Here is a 25,215-nt window from a genome sequence, read left to right as displayed (position 1 = left end):
ACAGTCAGTATTGAGCAATCTCATCTGCCACGTCAGTCGCTAGAAAACCAGGGAGGCAGGTGCAGGCAGGGCCGACCTTCCCCACTCCCAGAGCTGGAGGCTAAAGTGGTGAAGCACCGGGTTCGTACTGGGTGTCCCTTGGGGCAAGTTGCTTAGCCCCTCTGTTTCTCAATTGCCTCGTAATCGTGCAGATTACAGACACACTGACTGTGAAGCTCTTAGTGCCTGGGAAGCACTCACTTGTATGGAAAAGGAAACGGCTTCCTTCTCCTCTTGGTCCCCTGTCGCACTCTGTTCACAGACCTCTATCCTCTGCTCCAGCTGTCTCAGCCTTTGCCACTGGGAGCCACAGAAGCTCACCCTCAACCAGAGAAATTCAGTATTAGTGGTTGGAATGCCCAATACGTTTCCCATGGAAATATCAGTACGGGTGATGCTCATGTTCAAATTGTGTGAATCCTACTAGAGGCAAATTCTGTTCAACTGGCTCCACCGTCTTGCAGGGTAACCTCGTCCTTGCTCCTGGTATTATTTCTGTGGAAAGATATCCTAAATCATGAAGTTCCGTGCACAAGTTGGGGATGATTACATTTCTGTTTTAAGCTAGAAACCCCACGTGGGGAACCAGTGGGAGGGAGAGGGAGTGGAGACCCTCCATTTCAGCTGTCCATGAGGGCCAAGCCCAGAGGAGCTCATGGTGGGAGAAGGCAAGACGATGAGCAGTGAAAATGAGGTCTTTTCACCAAAAGCAGGAGAAGGGTTGGGGCAGCCAGGTAGTTTATCTCACTCCCCTCCTGTAACAGGCAAGCATTTTCTAGTTGCTCTTTGTTTTGTCGACACTCCCCCAATTATATTGTAGACGTAAGCTGTTTGGGGGCAAGGCGTGGACAGAATGTCTCATGTTAATTTTCTAATAATCTGCTGACATTCAGGTTAGTTCTGCTTCAGCTGCCATGCTTGTGATTGAAAGTATCCCAAAGGTTTTCTTTTTTCCTCCTCCTTATCAGCCCCAACTACAGCCTCATTCTGCTAGAATGAATTACAAATATTCCAACCTAGTCATTCCCTTGAGCAAGGCTGTCAGATTGTGCCTTTGTGTCTATGGATACAAAGGTGAAGAGTAATACATTAATTTTAAGAATGCTCTTTTTTCCACACTTCTTCACTACTAGAACTAATTCATTTTAAGACAGGTAGAAAATACAAAGGTGTATTCATGACAGAGCAGAGGAAGGTGGGACTTCCAGAATGGCAGAGTAGGGAGCTCAGTGGGACCCTCTCTCCAACAAAACAAAACTTTAGCTGGTAAAGAATTTTTAATAATCATTTAAAATCTCTGGAAATTGTCCTAAGAGCAAATGAAGGAATATTTACTTAAAAAAATCTAAATATCGGTAAGATCAAGTCTGACATTTGAACTCCGTTACCCCCTCCACCCCAACTGTGTGTTGTAGAAGCTCTACCCTGGGCATGGACAGCCAAGAAGATGGGGGTTCACTCTCTTCTAAATTCCTGTTCTGGGGCTACAGTTTCACCCGAGGAGGGGCAGGCTGCTGGCATTTCTCATTGCCCCTTGGCTTGTGTTATAGAAGCTCTATTCCAGGCAGGCTCAGCAGAGAGGACCATGTCTTCTCTTTCTCCACCCAGCCCCACCTGTATGGTGGAGACTCTACACCAAGCCCTGCAGGCTGAAAATACTAGAACCCGATCACCTGCACCCCATTTAGCTCATAGAGTGGAGGTCCCAAGCTAGGAGAGGCAAGCTGAGATGACCAGGAGCTACCACTCCTATGCCCGCTGCCTGCTCATAGAGCAGGGGTGTCATGCCAGGAAAAGTGGGTCCTCATCTTCAAGTCTGGTGGTCCAGGAGCTCTGCACAGCCTGGAGGACAGGGAGGTCATAATGATAAAGAGTTTGGAAGCTCTGTCTGAGGGAATTATTTTAACAGAAGGGGCCGGAGGGTGTTGCAGAAAACATTGTAGATCCTGGTGTGGAGCAATTACGAGGAGGCTGGTAGCTCTGGTATAAGCATGATGGCAGAGCAGTGGGAGGTTTAGTAGAGAGAATCAGAGGAAGTTCAACCAAGAAGAGCCCTTCTGATGTCACAGATAAGTCTGCAGGTTGGGAAGGTTGTGTGCGCGTGCTAGATCTCACCTCTTCAGGAGGAGTCCAATCAGATGGGGGCAGTGGGAAGACTCAGAAACATCCCCATGCTGCACACAAATCCATTACCTTAGGGTCGTAGCCACGCTGGCAGATGGGATTTAAGCACAACCTCTAATCAAACATTGACCAAACAAGCTGCTCTGACACAGGGTAACTTCTAAGGAACCAGGCTTAAAAAGGATACCTTAGTCATCGCTGGTTATCTAGAACTGTGTGGTGCCCAAGTCTGTACCCTCTCAGGAGTGACCAGAGAGGAAAAATCGAAACTAGTAGTCCCTGGCTGAATGTAAGGGGAAAATGTGAATTCTCCACACTGTGGTAGCAGCCTCCAAGCTATACACATATGCAATGGGAAAGGGTAAAAATCTGACTGGACAAGCAGGTTCAAGCACAACGTTCAACCAATCAGTTGCTTGTATGGACCCAGGGGTGCCGCTGGGGTAACCAGGCCAGCAGAAAAACACAAGGAGGAACGTCTGAGTGGGAACATCAGAGGCTGGACATTGGAGGGGAAGCAGACCTTGCAAAACTAATTCATCCACATCATTAAACAACCAACCAACTAAGCAAACAAAGAATAATTCTGGTGGTAGCCAGCGTTCTATAATATGTCACCTAGAATGTCCAGTTTTCAAAAATAAAAAGAGAGATAGGCAAAGAATCAGGGAAGTATGACCCATACACAGGTAAAAAGCAGCCAATAGAAACAGCTTTTGAATGGGCTCAGATGGTAGATTTAGCTGTGACCAAAATACCTGTTATAAATATGTACAGAGGTAATGGAAACCATGCTTAATGAATTAAAGGAAAGTGTAATGATAATGTCTAATGAAATGGAGAATATCAATGAAGAGACAGATACTGTATAAAAGAACCAAATGGAAATTCTGGAGTTGAAAAGTATAATTGAAATGAAGAATTCATCAGAGTGATTTGGTAGTAGATTTGAGCCAGCAGAAGAATCAGCAAACTTGATGACAGATCAATAAAGATTATTCAGTCTGAAAAACAGAGAAAAGAAGAATGAAGATAAATGGACAGAGCCTCAGAGAAATAGGAGACACCGAAGTGCACCAACATCCATGTAATGGGAGTACTGGAAAGAGAGGACAGAGGAAGGGCCAGAAAACGTAGTCTAAGAAATAATGGCAGGGTGCCTGGGTGGCTCAGTTGGTTAAGCGACTGCCTTTGGCTCAGGTCATGATCCTGGAGTCCTGGGATCAGGTCTGGCATCGGGCTCCCTGCTCAGCGGGGAGTCTGCTTCTCCCTCTCACCCTCCCCCCCTCATGCTCTCTTTCTCTATCTCATTCTCTCTCAAATAAATAAATAAAATCTTAAAAAAAAAAAAAGAAAGAATGGCAGAAAACTCCCCAAATCTAATGAAAAACAATCTACAGCCTGAAGAAGTTTAATGAATTCCAAGCAGGATACCTGCAAAGAGAGCCCTACTCAGACTTCATGGTTTAAATGTTGAAAGACAGAAAAAAGTCTTACAAGAGCAAAAGAAAAATGACTCAGTCCAAGCCAGGGAATCCGTTAGAATGCCACCTGATTTCTCATCTGAAACAACACAGGCTAGAAGGCAGTGGGGCCACAGTCTAAGAACTGAAAGTAAAATTTGGTCAACCAAGAATTTTATATCCATCAAAATTATCTTTCAAAATGAAATCCAAATAAAGATATTCCGAGATGAACAAAAAGAGAGAATTTGAGGCTAGCCTACCTGCCTCATAAGAAATAGCAAAGGAGGTTCTTCAAGGCTGAAAGCAGGTGATGCCAGATAGTAGTTGGAGTTCACCTGCAAATATAGAGTGTTGGTAAAGGTAATTAGGTAGGTGTGTTGGTCTGCTTGGGCTTCCGTAACAGGATACTACAGACTATGTGGCCCAAACAACAGTCATTCATTTTCTCATGGTTTTGGAGGCTAGAATTCTAAGATCAGGTGCTAGAAAATTGATTTCTGGTGAGTACTGTCTTCCTGGCTTGCAGACAGCTGCCTTCTCCTTGTATCCTCACATGTTCTTTCCTCTCTGTGTGGGCAGAAAGAAAGAGAGAGAGAAATCTCTGATATTTCTGCCTTTTTTAACAGAATATCAGTCCTGTAGGATTAGGACCCCACTTTTATGATCTCATTTAACTTTAATTACCCCCTAAAGGTCCTATATCCAATTACAGTCACATCAGCGGTTACAGCTTCAACATATGAATTTGGGAGGCACATAATTCAGTCCATAATAGTAAGTATTACAAAATATAGTATAATTGCATATTTTTTATCCTTTCTTGTCTTGATTGATTTTAAAAGAAATTGCACAAGACTGTACACACACACACATACACGTATGTATGTTAGGTGGGCTTATAACATACATAGCATATATATATACATAAACACACACACACGTGTGTGTGTGTGTGCGTGTGTGTGTATGCTTATCCCGTACAGAAATGTAATATGTTTAGCAATAATAGTGCAAAGGAGATGGGTGAGAACAAAGCTACGAATTCGAATAAGGCAGTGACATCAAATCTATGGCAAGAAATGAAGAGAACCAGAAAGGATAAATAAGAAAGTTTATTAAGATACTCTATACATATGTATGTTCTCTCTTTTCTTCTATTGGCTTCTTTAGAAGATATAGATTATATAAATAAGTATAACAATGTATTGTTGGGTTTTGACATATTTAGACATAATACGTTAACAGCACAAAAACAGAGAAAGAATGGAGTTATGTAGGAGTAAGGTCTATATGTCACTGGAACTAAGTTAGTGTAAATCTGAAGTAGATGCTTTTAAGATGTATTTTGCAACTCCTAGAGCAACCACTAAGACAATAACAAAAAATTAAAAACGTTAAAGGAAGTAAAATGTGATGCTAGAAAATATTCATTTAATACAAAAGAAGGCAATAAAAGGGGAATAGCAAAACAAAAAGATACGAAACATGTAGAAAACGAAATGCAAAATGGCAGAAGTAAACCCAACTGTATCAATAACAACATTAAATGTGAGTGGATTCTACAGCATACCATATACCAATAATAACCCCAATGGATCAAAAGCCCAAATATAAGAGCTTAGCCTGTAAAGCTCCTAGAAGAAAGCATAGATTTAAATCTTTGTGACTTTAGGTTAGGCAATTATTTTTTAGATTTGACATCAAAAGCACAGGCAACAAAAGAAAAAAACCAGATACTGGACTTTAAAAACCTTTGTGTTTCAAAGGACACTCTCAAGAAAGTGAAAAAACAACCCATTGAATGAAGGAAAGTATGTGCAAATCATGTGTCTGATAAGGCACAGATATATAATATCAAGAATATCTAAAGAGCTCTTATAACACTCTAATTAAAAGACAACCTAATTAAAAAATGGACAGAGTATTTGAATAAATAGTTCTCCAAAGAAGATCTACAGTGGACCAATAAGCACATGAAAAGATGTTCCACATCATCAGTTATTAGGGAAATGCAAATTAAAAGCACAATGAAATACCATTTCCTATCCACTATAAAGGCAAGTTATAACAAAGGTTGGCAAGGATGTGGGGAAATTTGAGCCCTCCTACAGTGCTAGTGGGATACAGCACGACGATACAGCCATTTTGCAAACAGTTTTGCTATTTCTCAAAATGTTAAGCCTAAGGTTACCATATGATCCAGGAAGTCTACTCCTAGGTATATATCCAAAGGCAATGAGAACACACAACCACACAGTAGCTTGTATACCAATGTCTGAAGCAGCATTAGTCAGAGTAGCCAAGAAGGGGAAACGAACTATGTGTTCATGAGCTGATGAATGGATAAAAATGTAGACTCTCCATATTATGGAATATTATTGGGAAAAAAAAGAAAGAAGTATGGATACATGCCACAACTTGGATGAACCTTGAAAACATGATGCTAAGTGAAAGAAGCTAGTCACAGAAAACCACATATTGCATGATTCCATTATATGAAATGTCAAGAACAGACAAATTCATAGAGACAGGAAGTAGATTAGTGGTTGCTTAGGGCTGGGATCGAGGTGGGAGGGGCGGCGGAGATGGGGCAATGGGGATTGACTGATAATGAGTATGGGGTTTCTTTAGGGGGGGACAAAAATGATTCTAAAATTAGATCATGCTGAGGGTTGCACAACCTTTTGAATACATTAAAAAACATTGAATTGTACATTTTAAATGGATAAATTGTATGGTATATGAATTATATCTCAATAAACCTCTTTTTCAAAAAGATACGGGTGGGGGAATCCAGCACATGAAAGCAGGGTATTGCCTCTCCAGACACACATCAGCCTTATCTTTCTGGAAATTTGCCCCCATCTCTCCTGGTATCTTATTTACAACAGTGATAAAATGATATGCATTAGAATTTTGGAGTTAAAAGAAATTGAAATTACCTATTTTACTAATCTGAGATGCAGGGAAAGCTAGGTAGTTGCAGGGTGATGAGTAACACCACATTTCTTGACCCTCACCCTGGTGTACCTTTAGGAATTATATTCTCTTCCTTCACATCTGCAGCAGCTAGAGGTCCCAAGACCTCAAAAAGCATGAGGACTGTACTTCCCAGATTGCATTTTTCACACTGCAGGTCACCATCAGTGCACGGAGAAATCAATTCAGTGAGTATGGACCAGCATTAAAATGAAATAGAATAGAATTAGAATAGAATAGAAAGAATAGAATAGAATAGAATAGAATAGAATAGAATATGCATTCTAAGCAGTAAAGAATTGTTTTGCAAAGTTCTTGTTGTTCATAGTTATCTCCTATAATAATAAATATCATTGTTTCTACATCTTCATCATCTGTCAATCTCTGTGTATGTGTAGCCTGTTTATTGGGTTACAGTGTAAAATTTCTTTTTAAAAAAATTTTGAATTTTTATTTTTTTAAGTTATGTTATTTTAGTCACCATACAGTACATCATAAAATTTATTTTTTATTGTGGATGTAGCTAAAAAAAATTTGAAAGCTACTGTGTTATGTAATCCTGGAGGATTTTGTCTATGATTCTGAGTAGTTGGTCACTTTTCTTTCATTCTACTCTTTGGTTTTGTGGCTTCAGACTTTCAAATAGTTACTGTCTGAAAATCATGGAGTATTTGGGTGAATTTAGGATCCCTCTTTTACCTGGAAACTGTTGCTCAGTAGATTGCAGCAATCATCTGATAAATCCGTTTCACCTGGGCCAGTTTACATTGCATAATTCCTTCCTAAACCTGTTCAGGGGGCAAGCAACCACTCTGTCTTATCTTTTATACTTTCTCTATAGGACAGGAGTAAGGACCAAAGGGCATGAGGAACTCATCTGAGATGCATCCCCTGTTTCATCTTTAATCCGTAGTCTTCCTTTACTCTTCTGCCTTAAACCCAGGAAGAAGGGAGGATATAAATGTTAATGTCCTGAGATTTGACCTTAAACTGGGTTTTGACTTAATGATTGCTCTCTTACCTAAAAGAGTGCTGAAAAGCCTAGAACTTGCTAGCGTATTCATGTAGGTGTAGGGGGACAATCACCAGCACTGAGTGAAGTCGAAAAGAGCCACGGGTTTAGTTACAGCAGGAGCTGTGCTTTTTCAATACATGAATTATATGACATTCAGTTGCATCTTAATGTGGCTTAATCTGCACAGTTTCCTTAAAGGGATGCCATGATTCTGATTTGCTTATAGGAGCTGTGATTATTTTTAATGCTCTGCCTATTGAAACACAGATTTCTATAATAAACCTCAAACTTTGGTCATTTTTTTTTCTTATTTATTTATTTATTTATTTGAGAGAGAGAGAGAGAGAGAGCATGAGAGGGGGAGAATCAGAGGGAGAAGCAGACTCCCCGCCAAGCAGGGAGCCCGATGCGGGACTCATTCCTGGAACTCCAGGATCAGGACCTGAGCCGAAGGCAGTCGCTTAACCAACTGAGCCACCCAGGCGTCCCTGGTCATTTTTTTTCCACTTAAAAAAAATGACTTTAAATATATGCCCTCATTCTTTGAACAGCAGTATAGTATTATTCCATCTAGATGGAATTTGTTCATCTGGGTCATGCATCTGGAGCTAAAATGAGAGAACGAGGCAATAAGACCCCTCAACCCCCATTGCCTCTGTAAAGTGAAAAAGGACACTTCCAAAGATCTGCGCTAAAATCCATGCATTTCACTGCTAGAAGAATCCCATAGGCCCTCTCTTACCTATGCCTCTTTTTTTTTTTTTTTTTTTAATAATTGTGCTAAGTTCGGTTGTTTTCTAAGCCACACCCATGGTGAGTTAGAAACGTAAAATTAGAAGGGAGGGGAAAATTGCTAAGACAACACACTGACAGTAAGGGAAGAAACCAAAGCAGACGTGAAACTGAGGCCGTATAGCAGCTTGGGACCATTTGATGAAGAGCAGATAATCCTCCTCAATTCAGGAGGTACCGAAGATGTCACTGTTAGAATAAGGATATGAATACCATAATAATGGCTCTGGATCACGGTGTAGTCATGAAATTATGTCTGAATATGTGTTTCAGGAGGAAGGAAGATACATCATACATTTTGGTAAGAGCACTATTTGGTAAGAGTACTTTTAAAATGAGAACATTTTGGTGATTAAAGTGTCAATTTTGACTCCATAGTTTCATGTGACAGAAAACTTAACCTAAATTGGCTTAAGGCAAAAAGAATTTATTGGCTGTGATTGAGTAGTTCTGGGCATATTTGGTTTCAGGAACAGGTTGATCCTCAAAAGATGTTGGCAGGGTCTGTTTTTCTCCATCTCTCAAGCCTGCTCTCTTGTAGGTTGGCTTCATTTTGAGGTCTCAGGTGGTGGTAAGATGGTAGCTGACACTTCTTAGACATACGTCGCTGTGGACTGAATTGTGTCCCCTTCAAATTCATACGTTGAAGCCCTAACCTCCAAGGTGACTGTATTTGGAGTAAGGAAGTAATTAAGGTTAAATGAGGTCAAAGGTTGGAACACTGATCTGATAGGGTTGGTGTCGTTCTAAGAAGAGACACCAGTGAGTTTTACAGACACACTCTCTGCCATGTGAGGGCACAGCAGGAAGGCAGTTGTCTGAAAGCCAGGAAGAGAGTGCCCAGGAACCGAATCTGCTGGCAGCTGGTACCTTGCTCTTGGACTTCCCAACCTCTGGAACAGTGAGAATGTTCAAGCCTATGGTATTTTATTACAGCAGCCTGACCAGACTGACATTCATCCTTCCAGGTTCAAGTCTAGGGAAAAGAGCGTGCATTCCTCCAGGCCAAGTCTGTTCTGACTGGATCATGTGCCCATTCCTGAACCAAGCCCATGGCCGTGGCATTCCGTGCTCTGACTGGCCAAGCCCGAGTCTCCCCACATCCAGGGAACCACAGTGAAGTCCATAGTCTGAACAGCGCGGGTGGAGGAAGGAGAAGAGCTGTCCCACCCCCACCCCTGTCCTGCCACCGCAAAATCAGGATGCCGTAACCAAAACAGGGTGGCAGAACTGTGTATTGCTAAAATCATCAGCAATCGGAGAAAACCTAGTTCCCCAAAGTGACCAGTCCTATAAGAGATTAGGAAGGCCTATGAGGTTTAACTGTAGCATCTTTCTTTCCTAAGAAGATGACACCTGACATGAAAACTCTTCGATCTGCCACTGTGCATAATGCAACATTCCTTGTTTAAATGATAGAGTCTGGTTTTAAGAAACATAAGAATGTATCTTCTCATTTATATTTTTGGTATAGCTGGTTTGGAGCTCTGTTTTCAAAGGTCAACCAAAGTCATCTGAGCTCACTGGCCAAAAGGCAGACCACGAAAACACAAGACTGAGAAGGTGTGCCGAGGGCTGCAGAGAGGGGCTGGGAGGAGCAGGTGCTCCCTGGCTCCCTGGGTGACTGTGTGCGGCCAGCCTCTTTTGGGTTCTGGCTGTGGTTCCAAGTCGTGGCTCAAGTGGAGGGAAAGGCTCACATAATGAGGCAGAGGGGCAGGTTCACTGTGTACACTAGTCCCATGCCCTTGTGGGAGAAAGCATTGTTCAGGCTTTGGAACTCCAGCAGGGGGGTGAGAGGGAGCAGATCACCTCAAGTCCTGTCTCAGTGGACCCTGCCAGAGCACATCCAGCTTCAGAGGGGCCTACCACCACTGGTTGCCAAGTTTTGCAGGAAATGCACCATCCACCATATTCCTGGCATGGTGTAAGCGTGCACCTTGAAGCTTGTGGTTCCATTTGGACCGCTAGGTTCTGGAAGAATTCTGTCTGTGATAGTCTCTCTTCTCTTGCTCTTTCCTTTTTCTAACAGCTTTTGTGATCTTTTTACAATTTTCCCTTGGGGTGGCTTTGCGGCTACTGCCTGAGACTCAGACTCACTGAAATCTGAGCTTAGTCTAACAGTGAGGTCCAACACAGTATTTTAATATCTGATATTTTTTTTCTTAAGACAAAACTGATTGCTTGGCCACTGAATTTTAGAATAAAATCAACATGACCCCAAATGCTGCATCAGATGGTCCAGTATATTCTAGCCAAAAAAATGTTCTTATGGCTTTGCTCTATATTATTTCAAAGATTTAAAAAATCTTCTTGAGGAGGAATTTTAAAATCCTTCTAAGTTGTTCTTGCCAACAGCGGTTCTGCATTCATGTTTCCCATTAACTTAATTTGCTCCAGACTTCTCTAAGTACAGTGCCGTATTCTTATTTTAATTTCGACTCATGCAAGTGCCCTGCAGTTTTCTTTTTCATAGGTGAAAGTCAAATCATAGATAGGAGACCCCATTGGAGAATTGTCTATATGTATTTAAAACTTGTGTTTATGTTGATATCTGGTTCACCTCTTTATCTTCAATTACAGCATACAACTGTAATTCTCTCAGTTAACTTGGTCATTTGGGGGGGGTTTACTCCCCCCTTTTCCTCCTCCCACCACACCCCCAGCTTTTCCTCTCCCCTCCATTCCTCATTCCTGTTTTCCTCTCCTTCATGCTTCTCCTCCTCTCTCTCCCCGCCTTCCCTGGTACAGTTTGCTGGGCAGCAACTAGTCAGCACTTAGAACAGAGGCTAGGAAGGTGTGGGTTGTGGAAACAAGTGGTTCTCCCATGACTAGGAACCAAAGGGGTGCCAAGTGGAGCTGCCCCCAAATCTCAACCACACTGACCTGACCCAGGGCCAGGAACTGTCCCTATTGGAGTTTGCTGTAGTCCTTGGGTTGTGGTGACAGATCTTTCCTTAGAAAACTATAAATAGGGGCGCCTGGGTGGCTCAGTCGTTAAGCATCTGCCTTAGGCTCAGGTCATGGTCCCAGGGTCCTGGGATCGAGCCCCACATCAGGCTCCCCGCTCCGTGGGAAGCCTGCTTCTCCCTCTCCCACTCCCCCTGCTTCTCCCTCTCCCACTCCCCCTGCTTGTGTTCCCTCTCTCGCTGTGTCTTTCTCTGTCAAATAAATAAATAAAATCTTTAAAAAAAAAAAGAAAAGAAAAGAAAAGAAAACTATAAATAGGTTGCCAGTGCAAGATTAACCTCCTTCTTCCTGTCAGCATAGCCCCATGAATCAGACAAACCAAATAAGAGAAGAGGCCAAATGGGCCCAGCTAATGATGGATGCTGCTGCAGGGAAGGTTTATGGCTCAGGATGCTCCCGGGAGACCCCTCCCCACTTTCCCAAGAGGGGAGACAAAACCCTAGGGCTGGGTGTGGGGAGAAGTCTGAAGCCACGTTCAGTGCAATTGGGTCTTGAACTGGCCCTTCACTTTGTAATTCAGTTTTTGTCTAGGAGAACATCGAGGTGGTTGGTTGGAAGAAACCTGAGAATTTTCTGTAGATTGAATCTGCCCGATGCCCAGGTAACAAGAAAGGTGGGTGGTAGCAGGTGCGGTGTTACCAGCTGCCGGCTTTGTGGCTTAGACTGGAGAAGGTGCCAGCCTGCTTTTCCAACAGAAGGAAAAGCTCCAAAGTCCTGGGCAGTGTCTGCATCCTGGAAGCAATAAGGAGCATTGTTTACCTTGTGATTTACATGGTGTCGGGGGAACCTCGTCTCATCTGATGAGCTTCTTTACTGAGAAGTAAACCCCTCAATGGGGTTACTCATAAAATACCTGTCTCTTGGCAATGCTGCAGGATTCAGTAAGGGAATGCATGCCCGCACGGGGTGGACCTCAGGAAGATTTCAGTAGTTACGTAGTCTTTCAATGAACAAATAGGAACATATACTGGGACCAGGGCTGTATGTGATGCTGGAAGACATTGGGGAGCACAACAGACACACTCCTGTCCCTTTGGAGTTTTACTGTCCTTAGTTTTTATACTGTTTGGGGGTAAAAATGTCTTAAAGGTGAAACAATGAAGAGGAGGCAAGAGGTAAAAATACTCCAGAAACTTCAAAGGACCTGGACCGACACAAAGAGCAGCATGAAAGTGTTTGTAAGACATTATAGTATTTCCAAGAGGGAGGAGGGGCTACCAGTGTTGACGTTTGGGTTTGGAATTTGGCAGCTGTCCCTGCTAGCTGGATTGAAGTGAGACGTGTGATGCCAGATTGAGGAATTCGTGATTTAAAACAATGTACGTGCCTTTAAGCCTGGGTCTTTGTTTTCACCTCTGGAGGGTAACTGTGTTTCCTGAGGCTCCCTGGACAACATCCGTGGCCCAAGGAGCCAGGGGCCATGTCCCCCACATTATGCTGGTAGGAGCTGCCACAGCTGGGCTGGTTAGGGCACTGGGCCAGTGTTTTTGTGTTCACTTTCCTTTAAGACAGAAATAGCAGAAAGAGCTTATGTTAATCAGGGCTCTCCAGAGAAACAGAACCAATAGGATGTAGGTGTGTGTGTGTGTGTGTGTGTGTGTGTATGGGGAGAGATTTATTTTAAGGAATTGGCTTACATGATCGTGGGGGCTGGCGAGTCTAAAATCTGCAGGGCAGGCTGGTGGGCTGGAGACCCAGGGAAGAACTGATGTTGCAGCTCAAATCCGAGGGCAGACTTCCTTCTTCCTTGGGACCCTCTGTCTTTCTCTTAAGGCTTTCAACTGATTAGATGAGGTCTTACCCTCCTTGTGGAAGGTGATCTGCTTGACTCAAGCTTATCAATCATAACTGATTAAGTTATTAATTATATCTTAAAAGAAGAAACAATGTTCACAGCAATATCTAGATTGATGCTGGCCACACATCTGAGCCTCATAGTGTAGCCAAGTTGGCATTATAAAAATTAACCATCACAGAACCCAAGAACGTTTCCTCAATAATGTGCCCCTCGGTGGGGACATGATCTCTGCAGATAGGCCCCGGGGCGGGGCTGGGTAACGAGGGGCTATGAAAGAACTCTGACCCAGAAGGCAGTAGGAGATCGGAGTCCTTGTCCTGCTGTCTGCCAAGAGTTGGCTGAGTGGCATTGGGCACGAGTCTTCATTTCTCTTACAGTTTCTTGGCAGTGGTGGGGGCGGGGGAGGTGCTTCATACTATGTCAATAACTCCCTGGCCCCTCTTCTGGGTTTTGAGCTCTTTGAGGTCAGGGAATGTGTGTTTTTCCTAATTACCTCCACCCCCACATCTAGTCTTGGTGCCACTGAGCGTAGTAGGCCTTTGATCCAAGTCTGCTGGATGGAGGAATAAAAAGTGGGAGGGTGGAGTGGTGGTAAATGCTCTGGGTCTGTCACTGCCTAGCCGTGCCTCTCTGAACCAACCCCACAGCGGGAACTTGCATTTGGGTCTCTCTGGCCCACCGCCGTGCTCTATCCAGGCCCCACACCCCGCTGCCCTGGGTCTGACGGATGTCTTTTCATTCAGCCTGCCAGTGTTCAGTCCTTGGCTCCTACCAGACGCCCTGCAACCCGGTGACGGGACAATGTGAATGCTTTCCAGGGATTACAGGACAGCGGTGTGACAGGTGTCTCTCAGGAGCCTATGATTTCCCTCACTGCCAAGGTAGGGAAGACATCAGAATGCCAGAGGGTGGGTTCCTCTCTGAAATGTGTGCAGCCAGACTCCCAGACAAGCCTAGGGGACCCACCACTGGTCGCCTCTACACGTTTGACCCTCATCTGCCTGGTTCCTCCCCAGTTCGTGTCCGTTGAAAATGCATATATCAGATAATGCGTCCTCAAAGGAAATCAGAGATGATTTATTCCTACAAATTTTTTTAAATTCCCATGTATTATGAATTTATATTCCTTGATTTGCATGTCAATTCCTGTGTATAACAGTGTGGCCAAGGTGACCCCTTTGAGCTGCCCCAAGTGTTCCTTGACCCCTTCCCAAGGCACCCTGGCTTCTCTCTGGTTCCAGGCTCGCAGCATTGATGCTGGCTGTTCCATAATCCCCTGAGGGGTGACTCTAGCAGGTGCCCTTGCACTTGATCTTAGCCAAAAGGCCGAGAAGCGATAGCAGGTCCCCTTGCTAGCAGGCAGAGCACCACCTATGCTGTGTCGCTGCCCCGCCTCCTGGGGGCATTGTCATCACACAGCACAGGTGGAAGGGGAGGGGGGTGACCTAGTCTGTTTGGTTAATACCCTCTCCCCCCCGCCCCCCCCCCCGTAGGAGACGTTGAGAGTCTGCCGTACTCTGCAGCAGGGGGCACAGAAATAAGATGCCCGTCGCATCTCCTTGTGCTCTTGGGGGCATGCAGCCTCCAGGGGCGAGGAGCTCCGGCAACGGCTTTAGAGGTCCCTTTCCCTGTTGAGAAGAGGTATTTGAGGAAGCCTGCACCAGACTTTCCACTTGGAGATTATGGCTTTCTCTGACTCCTTCCTGCTCTTGGTAGCGCTCTGAGCTCTGCATTCCGAGCTGTCTGAAGACAGGGCCCCAGCGCCAACCTGATTCCCCAGAACCTCACTCACCAGAATCCTCAAGGGACCGGGTTTTCTGGCCGGTGGAAATTGTAGCCAGTAGTCAGAGGGGACATTTTGCGTTTGAGAAGGCTAGGGCATTCTCACCCAAACCCTCTTCCTTCTAATAGCCATACTACTGTATAATAGTAATGCTGAGACTTTGCAAGATCCTCCTTTATTGAAGAGAGATTCTATTGGGCTTGTAATACCGTAGTGACTAAGGCAGGAGAACAAGCTAATTCATTTTAGAAATAATTTTAGTACAAGTGGGTAGCAAGGGGATTGTGATAATTAAAGAATTAAGTCTTGGGTGACCAAAAAATGTACTTAAACAAATCTGTAGCTTCTATTTAGTGGACAATTAAAAAGTCTCTTGGTACAATATTGCCCTCTTCTGGACAATCCTAAAAGTCGTTCAAAATTCTGGAATCTCTTTTCCCCAATCTCCTTCATGATCAGTCAGAAATGAGTAATAGGCAGGGGGATGGAGGTAAGTGGCAAAAGGGGTGTTTGGGGGATTAAGGACTCTAAAGGTTATTCGAGGTGTGCCTTTTTCTGAATTGCACGCACAGTCCTTGCCACCCATCTATCAAGAAATACAAATATAGGTGCATTGTTTTTAAAAACAAATAAAACTTTTAAAACTTGAAAACACTAAAACAAGCCATATTTCTAAATCATGTGCAGGTTCCAGCAGTGCCTGTGACCCAGCTGGTACCCTGGACTCCAGTTCGGTAAGTAGAGGATTATAAAAGGGTTACAATTCTAACTGATGTATTTGGATACATGTTACAGACTAACACATTTGGGAGCTTCCCGAAATAAAAAGTCAGTTAAAATAAGACCTGAAGCCAAATTGCAAAAGAGGTCACTGTTCTTGTTCAAAGTGCATATGTGATATTGTGAATACCAGGTATTCCGAGGAGGTTTCTAAGTGCTTTAGAAATGCTCTGTCTTCTTAGCTTCAAAGCCTGGAGATGGTGGACCTCCAGGCATTCGAGGGACTGAGGAAGAGAGGTTCTGCGTCCTTACAATGAGGCAGTGACTCTTGCATCTTACAAAAGTACTTTCAGATAAACATCATTCTCTACTGATCCTCAACATGTTAAGTATTCAGATACTTTTCCATTTAAAGGAGTTGTTCTTGCTGTCCCAGAATCAACAGATAATGACAATGTTAACAATAAAAGTGATTTTTAAATGTTTCTTTTTCTGTATTTTCCGATTTTGTTTTAACCACAAATATGGATTATGTGTAGAAAAAAATAAATGAAGAATAAAACTAAAGCCATGAACAGTCTGTTGAAATCAACAGAGTACTTTTTTTCCCCTCTGGGTACACTTAATTTACTTTTCAAAATATAATTCTGTGGGGCGCCTGGGTGGCTCAGTTGGTTAAGCGACTGCCTTCGGCTCAGGTCATGATCCTGGAGTCCCGGGATCGAGTCCCGCATCGGGCTCCCTGCTCGGCAGGGAGTCTGCTTCTCCCTCGGACCCTCCCCCCTCTCATGTGCTCTCTTTCTCATTCTCTCTGTCTCAAATAAATAAATAAAATCTTAAAAATATATATATATATATATAATTCTGTGACAAGCTTTGTTCAGAACATATGTTTGAAAACATGTCTTAATTTTGAGATGTCAAGTGTTAATTTGATTTTCTTTTAAAGGGATATTGCCAATGCAAAGCTCATGTTGAAAGTCCTTCTTGTAGCATCTGCAAACCATTATATTGGAATCTGGCCAAAGAAAACCCCAATGGATGTTCAGGTGAGGTTTTTACACATAATAATTTACTATATTGCAAATTCTTTTTATTTTTCTCTACTTCAGTGACTAAACCCACAAAAGAGCTATTTATTTAATAAGTTCAATTTGTCTGAAATCTCGTGTAAATGTTTTGATGTTTTTTCCCCTGCTTTTGGCAGAACTTCTGTCATTTGAAAATCTCAGCAAGGGATTTATATCCCATTTCCATATGCATTTTGTTGTTTGCAAAGGCAGCTACTTGATAAATGGTTTATATTGCCTTGTTTTTTATAACCCCTCTTTTGGGTTTGATTTTATTTTCATTTTATGCTTAGATTGAAGCCAGGACAGGAACTTAAAAACACCAAGCTAAAGGTAGTTAAGTGGAGTGGATATGTCCTTAAATAATGTTTTCTTCTTTTTTTTTTTTTAAAGATTTTATTTATTTATTTGAGAGAGAGAAAGTGCGAGTGCACAAGCAGGGGGGAGGGGCAGAGGCAGAGGGAGAAGCAGACTCCCCGCTGAGCAGGGAGCCCCACTGGGGTGTGGGGCTCGATCCCAGGACCCCAGGATCATGACCTGAGCCGAAGGCAGATGCTTAACCAACTGAGCCACCCAGGGACCCCTAGAGTATGTTTTCATGTAAGCTTATCAGTAATGACCTTGACATTAGAATCATTTAAAAATCCCATGATGTTGCAGCTTTTGTCTTAGAGCAGTCATCAACTAGCCATTACTCCTTGTAGGTGGATGGTATTGATCTGGTGGTTCTGCTGACCCCAAAAAGCAGTCCCATTTTAGGCTTCAACGGAGCCAACGGGAATTCTGCTGAGGTGTGCCTGACAGTGACCCCACATGTCACGTAGCTGCTCTGTCATGTTTCCAGAGCCAAGGGCTGTCCTCTGGGCGGCCTTGGTCCAAGAACGCTCTCTTCTCTTCACAGAATGCCAGTGCCACGTGGCGGGAACAGTGAGTGGAATCGGAGAGTGTGGGCAGGTAACGCGGCCCATTGTCCGTAAACCAGGGCAACGTTAGAACCGCGGATGGTGGGGTGTCTGTGGGAGGGGATTAGTGCCTCTGTGATTGTACGGGGTGTGCTAATCTCTCTGGACGTTTTCAGATCCTCGCTAACTGCTCATGTTACACAGCGAGTCAGTTTTAAATCTTGAAGATGAGCGAATTGTGCGATCTTACCAAATTGTGTCATCTGGCTTATTCTGCAGCGAGATGGTGACTGTCACTGCAAGTCCCACGTCAGTGGCGATTCCTGTGATACGTGTGAAGATGGATATTTTGCTTTGGAAAAGAGCAATTACTTTGGGTGTCAAGGTAAATAGCTCCAGTGGCTCCTGAGGAAAGCCAGTGTTGGTGGGCAAAGACTGCCGGGATAACCTCTCGTCTCAGTTTTGTCTTCTTGCAGTCTTTCTGATGGGATGGGGCTAAAAATTCTTTTCCAGGGAATTTGGCCAAATACTCAGTCGAGACGAGTAATAAATTGCAGTTGGGGCTGCTTCTACTTCTCTTCTCCCAGCACGTTGTTGGTTTAATTAGAGAAAACATCATTGGGACGGAGGGGGAGGCGTCTGTTAATTTCGTAGATCACGTCAAGACTTAGTCATTTGGAAGATGTATTTTGTATTATCCAAACAGCTTGCACCCGATTTTAGAGGTAATACTGTGTTAAATACACCTGCAGGCGTGTGGCCCCACAAGGCTGCTGTTGGATCTCTCCCACGGACTCTGAGTAGCAGAGGTTGGTTACAAGAGCACTATGCTGCTACATCGTGTTTAGCTCCCGGGCTCCTGGCCCCTTACGCTGGACAGCAGTGTTGGGGCTGACGTCCAGGTGTACCCCCAGCTTACAAGTGGGCTTTGGGGGGCACCTCCCACCTCCCTACATGTTTCTAACATCCGCAGGCTATGAGATGTGGCAGGGCTAAGAAGCAGCCCTGTCCTTACTGATTTCTGCTTGTCAGGGAAGGAGGGAAAGCTTCAGCATGGAGATGCTATGATGGGTCACTGCTACTGCTTCTTGACCTGCAGGGTGTCAGTGTGACATCGGTGGAGCTGTCACCCCCCTGTGCGGCGGGCCCTCGGGAACATGCCATTGCCGAGAGCATGTCGTGGGGAAGGCGTGCCAACGGTGAGTCTCCTGGGAGGTCTCCTCCTGTACTGATGTGGTGGGAGATTCTCGGAGAGTCCTGTCTGTGAGGAGACAGGCCGTCCTAAGGAGAGAGGGCAGATGAAGCTGTACTGTCATTTGAAATCTGGACACTTGTCAGGGGGCCCAGTTAAAGGTAAGGGTGCTCTAAAGACATCCACTTTGGAGGTCACAGAGCCGCCTCACTGGAAAGTTCCCACAGGTACAAAAAGCCAGGTGGACAGGACAAGAGCTGCGTGCTTGAGGTGGGTTCCCGTGGCCGAACCTCCATGTCAAAGTTGCAGCTCGGAGGGACCCAGCAAATGGGCAGGCTCCTGGGCCCAGGAGATTCAGGTCCAGCTTCTCCCTTGGGACCCATGATGGACGGCGTGGAGAGGCCACGTGCATTACACTGGGTGTGGTGGGAGGGAAGGGGAAGAAAACTCTAGAAGCGGGACGAAGTCCCTCCTCTCATGCAGAAGCTAATTAAAATGAACTATAGGAACAAGGGAGCGAGTGGAGCCTGAGCTCCAAGAGGGGCTGTCACAGGTACAGCAGCATCCTGTCTCCGTGTCCTGTCATATTTAACAATTTCTAGATTTAAAAAAAAATTTAATTCCGGTATAATTAACATACAATGTTATATGAGTTTCAGGTGTAAAATATAGTGATTGAACAATTTTATACATTACTCTGCTCATCATGATAAGTGTACTCTTAATCTCCTTCACCTGTTTTACCCATCCCCCCACCCATCTCCCCTCTGGTCACCACCAGTTTCTTCTCTGTAGTTAAGTCTGGTTTTTTTTTTTTTTTTTGGTCTCTTTTTCCTTTATTTATTTGTTTTGTTTCTTAAATTAACATCATATGGTATTTGTATTTTTCTGACTTATTTCACTTAGTGTTATATCTTATCCTCTAGATCTATCCATGTTGTTGCAAATGGCAAGATTTCATTCTTTTTTTTTTTTAAAGATTTTATTTATTTATTTGACATAGAGATAGAGAGAACAAGTAGGCAGAGAGGCAGGCAGAGGGAGAGGGAGAAGCAGACTTCCCGCTGAGCAGGGAGCCCGATGTGGGGCTCGATCCCAGGACCCTGGGATCATGACCTGGGCCGAAGGCAGCTGCTTAACCAACTGAGCCACCCAGGTGCCCTGATTTCATTCTTTTTTATGCCTGAATAATATTGCTATATTTATACACACACAACACATCTTCTTTATCTGTTCTTCTATTGAGGGACACTTGGGCTGCTTCCATAATTTGGCTATTTTAAGTAATGCTGTATAAACATAGGGGTGCGTGTGTCTTTTCAAGTTAATGTTTTCCTATTTTTTGGATAAATAGCCAGAAGTGGAATTACTGGATTATATGGTAGTTCTATTTTTAATTTTTCGAGGAACCTCCATACTGTTTTCCACATTGGCTGCTCCAGTTTACGTTCCCACCAACAGTGCATAAGGGTTCTCCTTTCTCCACATCCTCGCCAACACCTGTTGTTTCTTGTGTTGTTGATTTTAGCCTTTCTGACAGGTATGAGTCTTATTGTGGTTTTCATTTGCATTTTCCTGATGATGAGTGATGTTGAGCATCTTTTCATGTGTCTGTTGGCTGTCTGCAGGTCTTCTTTGGAGAAATGCCTCTTGATGTCTTCTTCCTATTTTTAAGTTGGATTATGTGTTTTTTGGTGTTGAGTTGTATAAGTTATTTATAAATTTTGGATACTATCCATTGATCAGATATGTCATTTTCAAATATCTTCTCCCATTCCACAGGTTGTATTTTAGTTTTGTTGATTGCTTCCTCTGCTGTGCAGAAGCTTTTTATTTTGATGTAGTCCTAGTAGTTTATTTTTGCTTTTGTTTTCCCTGCCTCAGAGACATAACTAGACAAATTGCTATGGCCGATGTCAGAGAAATTACTGCCTGTGCTCTCTTCAAGGATTTTTATGGTTTCAGGTCTCACATTTAGGTCCTTAATCCATTTTGAGTTTATTTTTGTATATGGTGTAAGAAAGTGACCCAGTTTCATTCTTTTGCATGTAGGTGTCCAGTTTTCCCAACACCATTTGTCAGAGACTGTTTTTTTTCCCATTGCATATTCTTGCCTCCTTTGTTGAAGATTAATTGGCCATATAATTGTGGTTTTATTTCTGGCTCTCTATTATGTTCTATTGAACTATGTGTCTATTTTTGGGCAGGTACCACACTGTTTTTGATTACTACAGCTTTGTAGTGTATGTTGAAATCTGGGATTGTGATACCTCCAGTTTTGTTCTTTTTCAAGATTGCTTTGGCAATTTGGGGTCTTTTGTGGTTCCCTACACATTTTAGGATTATTTGTTTTAGTTTTGTGAAAAATGCTGTTGGTATTTTGATAGGGATTGCATTAAATGTGTAGACTGCTTTGGGTAATATGGACATTTTAACAATATTTGTTTTTTCTATCCATGGGCATGGAATGTCTTTCCATTTCTTTGTGTCCTCTTCAATTTCTTTCATTAATGTTTTATAGTTTTCAGAGCACAGGTCTTTATCTCCTTGGTTAAGGTTATTCCTACATATTTTATTATTTTTGGTCTAATTGTAAATGGGACTGTTTTCTTAATTTCTATTTCTGCTACTTTATTATTAGTGTACAGAAATGCAGTGCAACTTTACTGAATTCATTTATTAGTTCCAGTAGTTTTTGGTGGAATTTTTAGGGGTTTCTATGTCTAGTATCATGTCATCTGCAAATAGTGAAAGTTTTTACCTCTTCCTTACCAATTTGGATGACTTTTAGTCCATTTTTGTTGTCTGATTGCTGTGGCTAGGACTTCCAGTACTATGTTGAATTAAAGTGGTGAGAGTGGACATCCTTGTCTTGTTCCTGATCTTAGGGGGAAAGCGTTTCTCCCCATTGAATATGATGTTTGCTGTGGGTTGTTTTTTTGTTTTTTTTTTTAATATATAAGGCCTTATTATGTTGAGGTATGTTCCCTGTAAACCTACTTTGTTAAAGGTTTTTATCATGAATGGATGTTGTACTTTGTCAAATGCTTTTTTCTGGACCTATTGAAATGATCATATGGTTTTTATCCTTTCTCTTATTGATGTGATATATCACATTGATTGATTTGCAAATACCAAACCACCTTTGCATCCCAGGAATAAATCCCACTTGATTGTGCTGAATGGCTATTTTAATGTATTCTTGGATTCTGTTTGCTAATATTTTATTGAGGATTTTTGCATCTATGTTCATCAGAGATACTGGCCTGCAGCTGTGTGTGTGTGTGTGTGTGTGTGTGTGTCTAGTTTCTTTATCTGGTTTTGGTATCAGGGTAATGCTGGCTTCATAGAATGAATTTGGAAGCTTTCCTTCCTCTTCTATTTTTTGGAATAGTTTGAGAAGAATGGGTATTAACTGTTTTTGAAATGTTTGGTAGAACTCATCTGTGAATCCATCTGGTCCTGGACTTTTGTTTGTTGGGAGTTTATTTTGATTACTGATTCAATTTCATGGCTGGTAATCAGTCTGTTCAAATTTTCTATTTCTTTCTGATTCTGTTTTAAGAGGTTATATGTTTCTAGGAATTTATCCATTTCTTCTAGGTTGCCCAATTTGTTGGCATAAAATTTTTCACAATATTCTCATATAATCCTTTGTATTTCAGTGGTGTTGGTTGTTTTTTCTCCTCTTTCATTTCTGATTTCGTTTATTTGACTTCTCTCTCTCTCTTCGATGATTCTGGTTAAGGTTTATCAGTTTCATTGATCTTTTCACAGAACCAGCTCCTGGTTTCATTGATCTGTTCTATTGTTTTTTTGTTTCTATTTCATTTATTTCTGCTCTGATCTTTAGTATTTCCTTCCTTTTGCTGGGTTTGGGTTTTGTTTGTTCTTTTTCTAGCTTCTTTAGGTGTAATGTTAGGTTGTTTATTTGAGATTTTTCTTGCTTCCTGAGGTAGGCCTGTGTTACTATAACTTCCCTCTTAGAACAGCTTTTGCTGCATCCCAAAGATTTTGGACCTTTTGTGTTTTCATTTTCCTTTGTCTCCATGTAATATTTTATTTCTTCTTTGATTTCTTGAGTGACCATTCATTGTTTAGTAGCATGTTATTTAACCTCCACGTATTTGTGTTCTTTCCAGATTTTTTTCTTATGGTTGATTTCTAGTTTCATAGTGTTGTGGTCAGAAAAGGTGCATGGTATGACTTCAATCTTTTTGAATTTGTTGAGACTAGTTTTGTGGCCTGATATGTGATCTATTCTGGAGACTGTTCTGTGTGCACTCGAAAAGAATGTGTATTCTGTTGTTTTAGGGTGGAATGTTCTGAATATTTCTGTTAGATCAGTATAGATTTTTTTTGAAACCATGATCCATCATAATTTTCTCTCAGGGAAGAAAAAGCTAATTTTTAATATTCTGGCTTTTAATCGTACACTGGAAGCTGTGAAGTGCAGCTTCTAAATTGCAAGTATCTTCACTACTTCTGCATTATCAACAGATTAATAAAGAAATCTTTAGTGTAGTTAACGTAAATTGTCTGTATTTAGTTAGCATGGCACTTCTCCCCTTTCCCTTGATATTTTCAGCATTTGAATTCTAAAAGTCAGCAACCCAGCTGAGCTCTCTTCAGTCATTTCTAAATGTCAGTCACTGCTGGGCCACATAACAGGGTCTGTGAAGGAGGACACATCTGTCGGTATGTTTCCCTGCAGACTAACGAGGCACATGATGGACTAGAGGAATTTTGTAAATAGTTTCAGAAATATTTTCCACCCATGTTTTATCTCTTTCCACCTTCCTGTGGATAAAGTGAGCTTTCCCCCACTTAACCAGCTAAGTTTTTCTCCTTCCACCTATGTAAGGCAATTGGCTATTTTTCAGGTAAAAATAATGCAACCAAATAGGAATTAAATTAACCACCCTGAGACGGAAATACTGATTTTTTACAGTACAGCCATTACGTACATATGAAATTTAGAACATGTCCTTTGATTTAGTGGTAAATTGTAACTAGGATACAAGGATAGGAAACCAGCATCAAAGATGCCATATCGCCTTTTCTCTGGGTTGGTAAACCTTTTGTCCTTTTGTACTAAATTCCTGCCAAATGTTTGTTTATGATATTATCTGAGCATTGTTCATTTTTCTTACAAGTTTAGAAGGCATTCACTTTCACTTTGTTTTCTAAATAATTTTTGTGATAATAAGTGTAATATATGTTCATCGTAAAGTTTTAATAAGTACTGAAAAGTAAAAGGAAAAAAAGACCTACCTATTCTACCACCCAGAGATAACCCCTTTTAATACTTGTTTGTATATTTTTTCTAGGCTTTTTCTATGAATACAAATTAGTATATTTTCTTCATAAAATTTATGTCCATTTCTTCACTTCACATGATATTGCAGACATTTTCCATTATCACTAGTCTTCAGAAATATTAATGGTTGCATAATATTTCATATTTTAAAAAATTATTTCATAATTGTACATTTATTTTTTTATTTTTATTTTTTTTAAAGATTTTATTTATTTATTTGAGACAGAGAATGAGATAGAGCATGAGAGGGTCAGAGGGAGAAGCAGACTCCCTGCCGAGCGGGGAGCCCAATGTGGGACTCGATCCAGGGACTCCAGGATCATGACCTGAACCGAAAGCAGTCGCTTAACCAACGGAGCCACCCAGGCGCCCCTCATAATTGTACATTTAGATTGTTTCTAAGGTTTCACTATTATAAGCATTCTTTTATGTTAATTTTTTATACTATATATAAAATTATTCTTTAGAACATATTCCTGGAAGTAGAATTACTGGTCAATGGGTATGAACATGTTTAAGGACCTTTGTATATCACTTCCAGAGAAATTATAAGCCTTTGTAATTCTGCTTGCAGTATAGGGCCATGACCTTTTATTTTCTTTGACTAAATGATCTTTATGGCTTTTAATCCACTAGCTGCTATTAGTTTGTGACTGGATTGTCGAATTTGTCATTTTGAAGAACTTCAAATTCTTTGAATATGAGATGTCACACAAGCGGTGTATAGTATTTTTGATCCTTCTCTGTGATTGCCATTATTGGACTCTTGAAAGGAATCCATCTATAAACTTACAGTTTAAGAAAATACAAGGCAGGGGCCCCTGGGTGGCTCAGTCGTTAAGCATCTACCTTGGGCTCAGGTCATGATCCCAGGGTCCTGGGATCGAGTCCCGCATCAGGCTCCCTGCTCGGCGGGAAGCCTGCTTCTCCCTCTCACACTCTCCCTGCTTGTGTTCCTTCTCTCACTGCCTTTCTCTCTCTGTCAAATAAATAAATAAAATCTTTAAAAAAAATTTAAAAAATTTAAAAAATACAAGGCATAAAAAAG

General features: G+C 42.1%; 1 protein-coding gene across 1 annotated transcript in view; it reads left to right on the top strand.

The window, feature by feature from the left end:
* Window positions 1-25,215, top strand: part of LAMA3 (laminin subunit alpha 3) — a 268,035-nt gene that overhangs the window by 105,747 nt on the left and 137,073 nt on the right. The window contains exons 13-18 of the mRNA XM_034996262.1: window positions 13,924-14,061; window positions 15,651-15,697; window positions 16,633-16,732; window positions 17,655-17,707; window positions 17,935-18,040; window positions 18,755-18,854. Coding sequence (XP_034852153.1) covers window positions 13,924-14,061; window positions 15,651-15,697; window positions 16,633-16,732; window positions 17,655-17,707; window positions 17,935-18,040; window positions 18,755-18,854 — 544 coding nt within the window. The remainder of the gene's footprint in view (window positions 1-13,923; window positions 14,062-15,650; window positions 15,698-16,632; window positions 16,733-17,654; window positions 17,708-17,934; window positions 18,041-18,754; window positions 18,855-25,215) is intronic.

The sequence above is a fragment of the Mirounga leonina genome, unplaced genomic scaffold (genome assembly GCF_011800145.1).
Source record: "Mirounga leonina isolate KUSES-001 unplaced genomic scaffold, KU_Mleo_1.0 Mir_93, whole genome shotgun sequence".
NCBI classification, from domain to species: domain Eukaryota; kingdom Metazoa; phylum Chordata; class Mammalia; order Carnivora; family Phocidae; genus Mirounga; species Mirounga leonina.
The sequence above is the reverse complement of the archived record's forward strand: the minus strand, read 5'-3'. Positions and strand labels throughout refer to the sequence as shown.